Source organism: Gopherus evgoodei, chromosome 6 (genome assembly GCF_007399415.2).
Source record: "Gopherus evgoodei ecotype Sinaloan lineage chromosome 6, rGopEvg1_v1.p, whole genome shotgun sequence".
NCBI lineage: Eukaryota > Metazoa > Chordata > Testudines > Testudinidae > Gopherus > Gopherus evgoodei.
In genome coordinates, this window is record NC_044327.1 from 88,188,279 (window position 1) to 88,201,837 (window position 13,559).

General features: G+C 37.6%; 1 protein-coding gene across 1 annotated transcript in view; it reads right to left on the reverse strand.

Annotated features, from left to right (window-relative positions):
- Positions 1-656: 656 nt before the first annotated feature.
- GFM2 (G elongation factor mitochondrial 2) overlaps positions 657-13,559 on the reverse strand; it is a 28,679-nt gene continuing 15,776 nt past the window's right edge. The window contains exons 11-21 of the mRNA XM_030567515.1: positions 10,928-11,008; positions 9,684-9,832; positions 8,415-8,555; positions 8,237-8,336; positions 7,631-7,820; positions 6,180-6,256; positions 5,387-5,525; positions 5,044-5,229; positions 3,482-3,597; positions 1,692-1,874; positions 657-1,265 (exon numbers count right to left, since the gene is read on the reverse strand). Coding sequence (XP_030423375.1) covers positions 1,137-1,265; positions 1,692-1,874; positions 3,482-3,597; positions 5,044-5,229; positions 5,387-5,525; positions 6,180-6,256; positions 7,631-7,820; positions 8,237-8,336; positions 8,415-8,555; positions 9,684-9,832; positions 10,928-11,008 — 1,491 coding nt within the window. The 3' untranslated portion in view covers positions 657-1,136. The remainder of the gene's footprint in view (positions 1,266-1,691; positions 1,875-3,481; positions 3,598-5,043; positions 5,230-5,386; positions 5,526-6,179; positions 6,257-7,630; positions 7,821-8,236; positions 8,337-8,414; positions 8,556-9,683; positions 9,833-10,927; positions 11,009-13,559) is intronic.

Below are 13,559 nucleotides of genomic sequence, written 5' to 3' on the forward strand. Positions count from 1 at the left end.
AGTCAATCCTTAGTCTACTACCTCAAATAACCCAGAGGTTGCAAAGAACTAGAATGAGACTAGACGATTTCAGGTAGACAAGTACTGATTCATCGTGACGCAGAGCTGATAGGCTATATGATATACATTACCTTAAATTATTCATTTACTCTTGAGAGTCAGATTCATATAAACTGGACTTTGGACTTGTACATAATGCTAGCAGCGGGAACAATTCTTCCTTTAAATAAGCTTAGCATTATTGGGCACAGATCTTTTGTAGAAAGATCCTGCACTTAACCCACATTTCCCCCTTTCCAACAAAGGTTTTTGTCTTATACAACATTCTTCACTCTACCTTTATCTAAATTTGTTTCAGTAGTTAAACCATGATGCCCAAACTACTATTTGCTATAGCCATGTTGGTCCCAGGATGTTAGAGATACAAGGTGGGTGAGGCAATACTGTTTATTGGACCAACTTCTGTTGGTGAAAGACACAAGCTTTCAAGCTTACACAGGGCTCACTCACCTTATACGATACCTATTCTGTAACATACAACATCCTAACATTAAGGTAAGTAATTCTTGTTTGCACAGCTTAAAACCCTTTAATGACAATAGCAGCTTTCAATGTTCAGTTGAAGCTAGACCAACAGAAGACACTGACTAGCGGAGTGGCCAATAGTTCAGTTTACTTCTATATGTGAAATATTAAACGATTTAAAAACAAGTTTTACTACATACTTTAGGTGAAACAGTTCTGACATGATTCAGTAAGTTGCATGTAGTGCTCACTTTCACAGAAAGAGCTGCACCATCATTTCTTGTGGGGGATTTGGAATGTTGTGTTCCACTGATGTATCAGCTCCAACTGTTAGGCAGGTGAACTGTAGAACACACAATATGGTGGATACCAAAACAGTCAATTCTAGTTCTCTGGTTTAACTCCCTTCATGCAAACAAGGAAATTCCAGGATTTCACCACACTTTTATCTTTGTCACTTACCAGTCGTAGCATGTTATTTTAAGACAGCTCTAACCCCACACACTTTACCCCACCCATTTTTCAGAAAGAGGATACTTGGCAAACAGTTCCCCTAATATTTTCTAGTGAGAATAAAGCAGGTCTTTGTTGCTCTCCGTGGGGTAAAGTGGTCACACCAACCCACTCCTCTTCTGAAGCAGTGCGTTTTGCTCCTGAATGTTCATGGCTTGGTAACTGGCCAGTTCCAACGTAAAAGTTGCTGAGCCTGATGTTAAAGAGCGCAGAACTGTTGAGTAACCCTAGACAAAAACAAACCATATTTAAATGTCATTACTATAAAATCCAATTAATTTAGGGTTAGGTGGAGATAAAGCTTTCTGTCCTAGTTTCATTTACTTCAGATTCAGCTGGGGAAAAGACTATCACAAGCATAATACAAAGTATACGGTAAACATTACCTGTTTAATAAATACACTATTTTTTACCCATATTCCCAATATTACAGAAACAAGTGTTGGTTCAGTACAACATGAATGATGAGACATTTTCGTTCATAGCTGTATGAACAACACTGTATCCCCCAGAGATCTTAATCCACACCTTCAGCAAAATTAGAAATATCCATTCCTGACTTCATCGTGAAAACAGCTGCATGTATCAAAAACAATCAGAAAAGGACATGCACACTTTTTTGCTTTGCTTTCACCATTAACAGGACCACACACCATCATTTCTGCTAAGGGAACAGCTGCAACCACTACTTTGTTATCTTGACGACTTTGGATTTCCTGAATGCTGCCTCTCCTCTGCGCAAGGTCACCAAGCACTGCGCTAAGAAGATCTTCGCTCACTGTAATTTCCAGATTCATTAAGGGTTCCAGCAGTTGTTTATTGGCTTTCTTCAAAGCCTAAAATTGAAAAGAAATAAGTTACCCCTGCTCCCTTTTAAAATGCAATTCTTCTATGGTGTGGACTATATAATGAAACTAACTTCTGTCTCATACACCCTTCATCCCATATTGTATGTTCTTACGGAGGGTATTAGATCAGAGAAAAAGGGAACCTCTGCCATACCAATAAGTGTGTGTATACATGCACGCCTCCCCTTCCCCTATACATGAACCAGAGATGACAACCAATTTCTTACTAAGAGGCCTCCAGCCATGTGTCACGCCCCAGCAGCAGTAGAAAAGTATATTATGCCAGCACCAAGTATTAAGGAAAAGTATACAAACGTCAAGAATCCCTTGATTCAGAGAGAACAAAACATGGTGACATGAAACAATGGCTATTGCAAGTGACTATGTTAAAAGAAATGATGTAGCTAAAATTGAAGGCTTTAAAGCTTAAAAAAAGGCAAGATGTTGTGAATTAATGGTACAGTACCTCACTTCGGAATAGAGTAAGATTGACACACGAGACCAAGGTTAAAAAGGGACAAAAACATTTTGACAGGAAAAGATAGAGGATCTAGAGGAACTCAGTAAACCCAAGAAAATGCCTGCTGCTCCATGCAACAAGACATATTACATTGAACCTCTAATTCTTACCTAATTCAATCCAGAGATAACACCACAAAAAAATGGTAAGAATCAATGCCAAAAAGCTGAGTGACTATTCCCACAGTGCAGTCTGCTATAATCTGGGGGCTCCCGAAGGGGTGTTAAAGAGCTTATTTCATTCCAATCGATTTTATACAGTACCTATCATACTCTAGGTATCTAAACTAGTTTGCAAAATAACACTAGTGCTGTAACCATAGGCAAACATGTTATGCACTTCAATAGCTCACGAAGTTTTAAGTACTAGAGCCAATTTTACCAAGAATACATTACAAAGCCCATAACAAAAACTCTCATTTTTCAGCTGACAGTAACTGTATATATAGCTACATATAAAGCTGGGAAGTGGTACATGCCACTAAAGACAGCAAAGAAGTGCACAATATCAATACAAAGTCAACTTTTTTTTTAGGATTAATAAGCAAGATTCTAATAGGAAGTGTGAATTAGTAATGTACAGAGAAAGTAGAAGCTACAGGGAACACTCCAAGAAACCTGACAGAAAATGAAGATAGATAATGTGACACTACACAAGAAGTAACTTGAGTGTATATTTTAAATCTGTGGAAAATATAATGCATATCACAAAAACTTGCAAGAGAACACATTGATAAAATCCAGATATTTGAGATAAACAGCACTCCAGATGTAAATAAAATGATGTTGATTTTCTAACCTAAAAGACTAAAGACCTATCACGTACACCTTGAGGAGTTTAAACATTTTGCTGGAAGCTACCTGGCTAGAGGTGACAATCAAAATTCTGAACGACATCAAACAAGGGAAAAAGGAAGGTTCAAGACATTCCTTATGTTTTGAGTGTTACATATGTTTCTGAACAAGTAGTGAGATGCACACATCCCTGCCAGCTTCCTAAAGGCTGCATTTTTTGTCTCATTCACCATATTTTCCATGAAACTGCACTGCAGAATAGTCTTCTAGTTGCATTATACCTTTTGCATACAACGAGAAACACAAGCAGAGATCATAGTAAGGGAAGTTTCAGAGTGCATGGTCATGGAATACACAGTCACTGCTATATCCTGGACTGGGAATCCCAGGAGTGGTCCTAGGCAAAGAACAATACATTAGCATTACAATGTTTCATACAGTTTTTCATATTATTAAGTTATGGAAAAAGTGTTTTGGGGTTAACCTGAAGGGTCTGACATCCCCGCTGGCCTACTCAGTAACAGGCTATTTGTCTTATTTCTTGCTCCAACAATCATTTTATCACTGTCCAACTTTGCCAAAAGGGGCAGATAAGCAAATCATAATGTAGCCTTGTGGTTTATTATCCCTCAGTGCATGTCAGAGAGATGGTGAGAAACACCAACCAGCCCAGCAACAAAGAATGAAGTTATAGAGCAGTGGTCCCCAAGGACCATGACAGCAGTTGAGCATCCGCCAAAATGCTGCCAAATTTCGGTGGCGACGCCTCTCGATGACACCGCTTGCTGCCAACAAGCAACATCATCGAGAGGCATCACTGCTGAAATGCCACCTAATTTCGGCAGCATTTTGGCGGATGCTTGACTGCCAACCAGGATGCGGTGCATTTAGATGCCCCTGAGGGCGCCATGGCTCCCACAAGCACCACGTTGAGGACCTCTGTTATAGAGCATCAGTTTAATGCCTATTTTTTTTAAAGCCTACATTGTGCAGTTAGGCAAAATTTTATTTTACACCTCAGAGAATATATTTGACCCCCTACAAAATAGGTCAGATAATATGGCAAAAATGTGTCATTTTCGTGACTGAATCCCACCCCACAGGCCAGTTCCATCACACCACCATTGTTTATGGAATATCGCAAGAATAATACACTCTGGGGCATCATGTTGGATATGGAGTCAAATCAAAGTGGGGTTCAATATCGAGGTACCCAAGAGGAAGACAAAAAGTGGAGTTTTAAGAATATGCCAAATTTCCCCCCCCAGTCTGAGTCAAAGGCATTCAGCACATTCTGTGGAAGTTGAAGGAATTCTGAAAATTTGCTTTTGCCCCCCCCATTTTAATAGTGCTACCATGATGCATGGCTATAAAGGAGCCCTTCATTCTAATAGCTAAGGCTACAATTGTGTCACAGAAGTCTCCCAATCCGTGACTTCCAGAGACCCCCGTAACATTTTCCACTTTAGCCCTGTTGCCCCAGAGCTGGAGTTGTCAGCTGGCAGCCCCTCTGCAGCTCCCAGCCACTGTGGGTGACATGGAGGCCCAGAGATCCCAGCCACCACTAGACGGGGATGGGAAGAAGCTGGAGTCCCAGCAGCTGTGGGCACTGGACCCTCTTCCCTTCCCATTTTGTCAAGGATAGTTTTAGTCAGTCAATGTCATGGACAGATCACAGGCTTCCGTGAATTTTTGCTTATTGTCCTTGACCTGTCCATGACTTACTAAAAAATATTCATGACAAAATCTTAGCCTTACTAATAGCACTCGGACCATGTAATTTCTAATGTGAAATTTTATTCAAATACCTACAAAAATTTTACTGTCATAATGGTTTCTTTACCTTGAAGATATGAACTATTAATTCCATTTTCTATAGCTTCTTGAATGTCTTTCTGAAGTGGTTCCATGAAACTGTCAGCATATTCAATGACTGGTGTTACTGATGCTCTCTCTCCTACCCATGGTCTTACTCCCAGCTGGGTGGTCACCAAATGCTGTTTATCTCCTATTGTTCTGTCCAATGTATCTATGGTAAAATGAAGCACATGTCTGAGAAACAGTTTATATGCTCCACACTTCATCTAAAAGTTAATACTAACTAGTCACGTTATTAGAACACCATTTAAAAATGAGTAAGTAAACAAGTTGCAAGGGCAGAAAACTAATATTCTCTTTCATTTTACCTGTGGCTTGGACCGAGTCTAGGATGGTTTCTCTATATGCTATCTGAAGAGGTCCTAGATAGGTCTCAATGCCATATTCCCGTTTGATTCTATCATGAATAATCTCAATGTGCAGTTCTCCCATGCCACAGAGAATAGTCTAGTTGAAGTGAATCAAATAAAAAATAAAGTGAGAGAAAAAGTAAACATTCACACTCACGCTTATATGAAGATACAGATGGGAGTTTTTGGGATGCACTATTTACACTTGGAACTGGCTTATACATACTGTACTGTTCACATTTTAAGGAAATTTTAAAAATTCCATAATACCCCCAGATATTACAAGTAGGACCAAGAAAACTTTAGGAAGCATTGTTTTGGGTGATCTGGCATAAAAAACACTTAACTGGAGATGGCAATTGTTGCTGATGCCACTATAAAAAAAGGCCATCCTATATTAGTTTTGAAATTTAAAGACCGTTTGAACTTCCTTTTAGAGTTTAGAAAAAAAAAGAGGATTGATCAGAAATATGCTATTTACAGAGCACAAACAAAGACGGTGAGCTTACAATCTCTCTCCCTCCATGGGTCATGTTTACAGGATTTCATTTTAATCTGATCAGACACACAATACTTATTGCATTTATAATGTGAACACCATTTAAAGCAAACTCAAATTATTAAATTTAGCACTTATGCAAAGCCATTTACAGTGCTTTTCACCAAAGGATCTCAGAACTCTAAAGTAACTGTTTATAACTATAGGAATTAGGGAACTAAGTTTAAGTCAGCAATGTATCAACAATCTTACTTGTCCAGTGTCGGGATCTAGCTTCACTTTCAAACTTGGATCTTCACGCTGAAGACAGTTCAATGCATTATCCAAGTCTGTATAAATAACAAATATTGCTATATATAAAAAGATATTAGTAACTTGTAACTAGCTATGAGTAGCGATCTGAAGCGTTCACCCATAGGATCAGATTCTATCTTCAGTGGTATTGTAGGGTGATACAAGAAAAGATTTTGGTGATAATATTCAGACACTAGAAATCAACTCGTCAGAGATAATTCTCACCTTGGATACTCTCCAGTTATCTGAGGCATCTGACACCAGACAAAGTGCTTTGGTAACTGAAGAAGTTGGTTTCTTTACCCCATGAACAAAGTATAACCCTTGTCAAGGCAGCCTTTACAAGAAAAGTTAGAACTATAGTTTGCCTCATTTCAAAGTAATGGGTTCTTGAATTAAACAAGGTGTAAAGTAACTGGTGTACAAGTTTTAAAAAAATGCCTGTTGTCAAAGTAATATTTGGCACTTTTATAGCTCCTCAGAGAATCTGAAAGCACTTTATCAAGATGGATAAATATCCCCATTTTACAGATGGGGACACTGAAGCACAAAAATTAAATGATTTGCCTCTGATTTCAATGTGAGTCTGTTGTGGAGTTCAAAATACAAACTAGATCTCCTGACTCCCGTCCTCTAACTACTAGAAGACCACAACTCCGAAATAAAGTAATAAACTAATAGTCTGGACTTGTTTATGAACTTTGTAGATTTTTTCCAAAGATTGTAATCAAAAGATCAAAACTCAGACAGACAATCCAATCATTCTTCCCTCCAATTCCACTAGAATCCAGGAGACCACATGGACATGCTACCAGTCCTGCTAGTCAACAAATCCAGGCTTTGTTGGGCTAATGAGAGAGAAGAGAGGGTTTCCAGAATCAAAGACCGAAAGCTGCCCATCAGGTTCTCTGAAAGATGTCTATGAAAGAGGCAGTGTTCTCTGGGTGAATTATGGTAGGTGACTTCCAGACTCCTGATCAGTGGAGATAAAGGCCATAGATGTGGTGGATAGTGCTGACTGGAGAGAGTACCTAGATTTGGAAATGTACTTTCCTTCAAACATATTGCACACACTACAATATCCTGCTCTCTCAGCAAGAGGCTGGATTTCACAAAGCTAACCATGCAAGTGGGAATGGACGTAGGAAGACAAACATACAGCTATCCCACCTTCCAAAATGAGGTAAGAACCCATCATCTAATCTTTACAGCTGACCAAAAAAATTGTGAAAAAAATAGTAGCAAAGCACACTCAAATTATTAAATTTAGCACTTATGCAAAATCATTAAGGGCCTTACTCTGTTACTGATCTACGCATGCAATTCAATTACATCAACTGTATGCGCACGCACAGATCAAGGGTATGGTATGGTATCGCTCTAAAACTGCTTTAGTAGCAGTGTTGTACCTGGCTGTTTGGACATTGAAGGTGGTTCTATTGTACAAAAGAAGACCGGCTCAGGGATCTCTACGCCAGCTAATAAAAGGCTCTCTACTTCACTGTTACAGCCAGGCTTTCTCCCAACCTCTCTTCCAGCTTGACGGGCTGCAGCCACAGCAGAGGCCTTTGATGAAACAATGGTGTCTCCAGTAGCACTCTAAAGTAAGTCAAACATCACGTGACATCAGGTTGTCTGCAAATAATTGTTTTTTTAATGCTCCTTTGATAAAAACTAAGTAATTACTATAGGTTCTCTTTGCATAATTAAATTAAAACTAGATTCAGAAGGACATCAGAAGCTCTAATTGCATAGCTGTTTGTTCAGCACCAGCTGAGTTTTTAATAGTTTTTCTATGCCAAAGTGAGTGTATTTTTAAAAAACATACAGAAACCAGAGGAAATAGATCAACTACATGTATAAAAAATTAAATAACTGAAATAAAGTGAATTTAAGTATTTTATAACATTAAAAGCTAAAAATATCTGAAACTAAAACATGATCTTGTATCTCGTATTTATGTGGTAAGTAGCTTTTCAAATAAACTCTTTTGAGAATCAAATGTCTTCTTTTACCTGTTTTAGCCCAACAGCAAGGGCAATATTGCCAGCCATTACTGAAGGTATTTCTATTTGCTGGTCAGCAAAAGGCAGCAGAAGGCGACTCATTCTCTCTCTGCAAATGAATTATTCATGTTATCTACTACTCAAATACAAATGCCAATCCTTGAATGAACATTTCACTCCTACTCACGTGCAATTTTTGTTGATGTTATATACAGCCGACTGAGGTTTCATTGTGCCTGAGTAAATGCGTATAAAAACTAATGGCCCACGTTGTTTATCATGAAGAACTTTAAATGCCAGGGCACACAAGTCATCTTTGTACCATGGCCTGCAAAACATAAGCAATGAATCAGAAGAGCAACCTTATACAACTCATTAACAAAAAACAAAAACAAAAACACCACAAAAAAGACATCTTAGTTCCAGTTTTAGCTACATTTTCACTCATTTAAGATACTGTGTGTTTGGTATTTGTAACTATTAATTCAGAGGCAGGATTTTTTTATTTTTATTTTTTTTTACAGCATATAAATTTACACAATTGTGATTACTCTAGGTAGTTCCACTAATACTACAAATAGATGTGCTGAAATATGATGTAAATCAGTGGATATTAGAGATGTCCCCTATCGGGCTTTTCAGGAGTATGGTGAACATTAGATATTTTTTTTGAGGTGAAATTAAGAACAGAAGGTGGCTCATGCAAGGCCCTCTGTGCCATTTGTACTCTGCAGGAAGGTCGTCTTCTTGGAGTACCTCAAGTTACTTCATAACAGTGCCTAGTCAATGATTGCTCCTATTAACGACCAGAATGCACCAGTTCAAAAGCATCAAACCTGGAAGACCATGAAATAATTCATATGTATGGCTTTTAAACGCACCTAGCTTTGAAATAGTAGCAGTTGACTCAGACAATTCAGTTAAGGGATGGGTGTACCTACTTCTCTTTTCCCCCCTTTTATTTTTCAAACGATGAACAGCAATTAGAGAACTACAAAGGGAAGATTTTATTTTTAGCTTCATTGCTAACACACTGCATAATCTTGGCAAGTCACCTAACCTCTTAGTGTCTTAGTTTCCACACCTACAAAATGGAGAATATTTACACACTTTTGTAAAACACCCAGATCCACAGATGAACACAGTGGTTTACAACTATAAATTATGATTAAACAACAAGTTTTGCAGTCAAAAATAAACACAGATGCTTTGGATAGTACTGACCAAGTAGCTTCAGTACTCAAGTATATTTTTATGACTGCACATGTTAGTGTTATTCCCTGTGTACAATAGCATTCCTACGGGATAAAAAAACCCTCAGTAAATATTAAAAAAAATATATACTCCGATTTTGGAAATCACAAACAATTCCACAAGGAGAAAACATCGAATAATGTAATTTTATCAATTCATTTCCCCAAACAGATAAATTATTTTATCTTCTCTTTACACTTACAGAAAGTCATAGGAACACTCATTAGGTGCAGGTAAGTACATAGTAATGGCATCCAGTAAAGGCTGTACTCCTTTATTCTTCAATGCGCTTCCACAGAATACAGGTACTGCTTTCTGTGCCAGCGTTACTCTACGTACAGCAGATTGTAACTGCAGGAGAGAAGAGTATTTTCAATTCATGTATTTATGACTTAGCCTTTAAAAAAAATTGAATACAGGGAAGCAGTGAGGAAAATTAAGGCACAATTCCAGAAACCCTCCACACACGGCCTTTTCACTGATTTCAATGGGAATTTTTCCTCACAGAACCACACCTATAATTTGTAGTAACTGTAGATTACAAATCAGATGGTTTCTTCTGGGTGGACAAAAATCATGATTTTTAAAAATCCTGTTTTAAATTAAGAAATTGTTTACATTTTAAATCAGATTTATTTTATTTATAGATTGCTAGTTCTTTACTATATTTCCATTTTGTAGTCTTAAATGCTGAAGTCACACAAGGCAAGGACCATCTTTTTGTTGTGTGTTTGTAAAGCACCTAGCACAACGTGGTCCTTGGCTCTGACAATGGCCCCACAGGCGCTACAGTGGTGGTGGTGGTAATAATAAATGGTAATAAGGATGTCCCTATTTTCCCCATCCCCTATAAGAGGAAAGTCAATCAAGGAGCCCTGTGTCAGACATCCGTCTTGGAATGTTTGAACATCCCCTCAATTCACACCAACCAGATTCTGCTCTCAATTACAATGGTGCAAATCCAGACCCACTCAAAGCAGAAACTGGCCTGCTGCATAGGATGTTGTATTTTCCCTTCCTTCGCCTCTTTCTCCAACATCCAGGTAACTTTCAACAAAAATCACCCATAATAAAATTAACTTATTTTTATTAATTGTGTCCAACATGTTTGAGAATCAGATTCAATAGCAATATCAGATGATTCCTTTCATTATATAGTTTGAGTAGAATACTGCTTGTTAAATTCACAGCACTTTAATCACCATCTAAATTGGCTTAATGCTTTGGTACCAAAACAAAAAGAAACACTTCTTCACATGATCCACAGCTGGCTACGGTACCTTAAGTCTGAAATTTAAACATGTATTTATTTATTTTAGCATCGGTCACCACAGAATGCATGCTTGCTACATCGCACTTAATTCATATGCACAACAGAAAAAAATATAATCTGAATGACAGCTGGTAAAAACATACAGTCATAATAATTGGATGGTAAAACTGTACCTTATCACCTGGCAGAAAGTCAAAATTTTCACTAAAATTTCCTAAAACCAGCTCAGCAAATTCATCATCCAGATCTGCAACCTGCAAGAGAGAATATTTTTGCATTATCTGTAACTATACTATTCCACAGTTGGCCCAGCAATACTAGCTATCTGAGCCAGAAAACTAATACAGAATGAAGCTTTTGCAAACATTGGAGATCATGGATTCAGAGTCTTGCAAATATAATTTACATTTATTACAATAAAATTGAAAAATTTATAAGATTAACTAACAACACTGATGGAATCTGAGTTATCAAGAAGTTGAATTTTGAATAAAAGCGGTTTTATTTTAGAAAATTGGAATTTTGAACACATTGTTAAAATGCATGTTTCCCTCTTATGTTACAGAATCTGTTAGTTTATAACAATAGATACTTTAGTATACTACCAAATACAAAAAGTAGACGAAAGCAATCTGCTGTGTTATGAGGAAAGAAAACTTTGAAATAATAAATGAACATTAAACGCTAAAATGTCCAACTTGATAATATGCACTCTCTACCTAGCCACAACTGCTTTTACTACTTAGGACAAGCTTTTTCAGACCCTTTTAGGTACTTTAGAGAGCTATCTGGGATTTTGGGGGATTGTCTGGGGAGTGAATCTACAACGAGGCAAAACAGCGCTTCTGGGGAAATGGTTCTTTAAGCAGTGAGAACTGCAGGCTGACTTAACGTTGCTGGACAACGTATTAGACTGACAGATAATGCACATTCATCATCTCTCAAACTGAAAGATTTCAGCCAACAGTGACAGCTGTGAAGGGCTCAATTAGAATAAATTCTTCACATCTGTAAAGGATTATGCTCGCTCTAATAGTTAACAGAGCCACTGATCATCTAAAACTGAAATTCCGACACACGCACACACTTTATATATATAGGAAAATAGACAATCAACTAAAACACGAAAAGTAATGTATTTACTTGAGTGACGGTACCTCTGTACTTCAGTTTTGTCATCCCTATGTTAGCACATAGGTGTTGCAGACTAAAGGGCCCGATTCTGCTTACACTCAAGTCAGTGGCAGCTTTGTCACCAACTTTGGTCAGAGTAGGTTTGGGCCCTAATTTACTAATGTTCGTGAAGTGCCTTGAGATCTTTTGATGGAAGTAAAGCAGTGTAGATATAGAGAATAAGGCTGTCAAGTGATTAAAAAAAATTAATCGTGATTAAATCACACTGTTAAAGAACAACAGAAAACCATTTATTTAAAGATTTTTGGATGTTTTTCACATTTTCAAATATATTGATTTCAATTACAAACACAGAATACAAAGCGTACAGCACTCATTTTATATTTATTTTTTATTACAAGTATTTGCACTGTAACCCCCCCCCAAAGAAACAGTATTTCTCAATTCACCTAATACAAGTACTGTAGTGAAATCCCTTTATCATGAAAGCTGAACTTACAAATGTAGAATTATGTACAAAAAACAGCATTAAAAAATAAAAAACTCTAAAATTTGAGAGAGAGTCTGCAAGTCTACTCGGTCTTTCTTCCTGTTCAGCCAATCGCTCAGACAAACAAGTTTGTTTACATTTGCAGGAGATAATGCTGCCTGCTTCTTATTTACAATATCACCTAAAAGTGAGAACAGGCATTCTCATGGCACTGTTGTAGGCGGTGTCGCAAGATATTTACGTGCCAGATGCACTAAAGATTCGTATGTCCCTTCACGCTTCAGCCACCATTCCAGGGGACATGCATGCGTGCTGACGATGGGTTCTACTCAGTAACAATCCAAAGCAGTGTGGATCGACACATGTTCATTTTCACTATATAAGTCAGATGCTACCAGCACAAGGTTGATTTTGGTTGTTCGGGTTCTATAGTTTCTGTACCAGAGTGCTGCTCTTTTAAGACTTCTGAAAGCATGCTCCACACCCTGTCCCGATCAGATTTTGGACGGCACTTCAGATTCTTAAATCTTGGGTCGAGTGCTGCAACTATCTTTAGACATCTCAACTGGTATTTTCTTTGCGTTTTGTCAAAACTGCAGTGAAGGTGTTCTTAAAATGAACATGTGCTGGGTCATCATCCGAGACTGCTATAACATGAATTATATGGCAGAATGTGGGTAAAATAGAGCAGGGGACATACAATTCTCCCCCAAGAAGTCACAAATTTAATCAACACATTATTTTAATGAGTGTCATCAGCATGGAAGAATGTCCTTTGGAATGGTGGCTGAAGCATGAAGCGGCATACGAATGTTCAGCATATCTGACATGTAAATACTTTCCAATATCGGCTACAAAAGTGCCAGTTAAATGCCTGTCCTCATCTTCTGATGATATTGTAAATAAGAAGAGGGCAGCATTATCTCCTATAAATGTAAACAAACTTGTTTGTCTTAGCGATTGTCAGAACGAGAAGTAGGACTGAGTGGCCCTGTAGGCTATGAAATTTTACATTGTTTTGTTTGAGTGCAGTTATGTAACAAAAAAATAAATAAATAAATAAAACCTACATTTCATGACAAGGAGATTGCACTAAAGATACTTGTCTGAGGTGAACTGAAAAATACTATTTCTTTTGTTTATTATTTTATAGTGCAAGTATTTATAAAGAAAAAGAATAT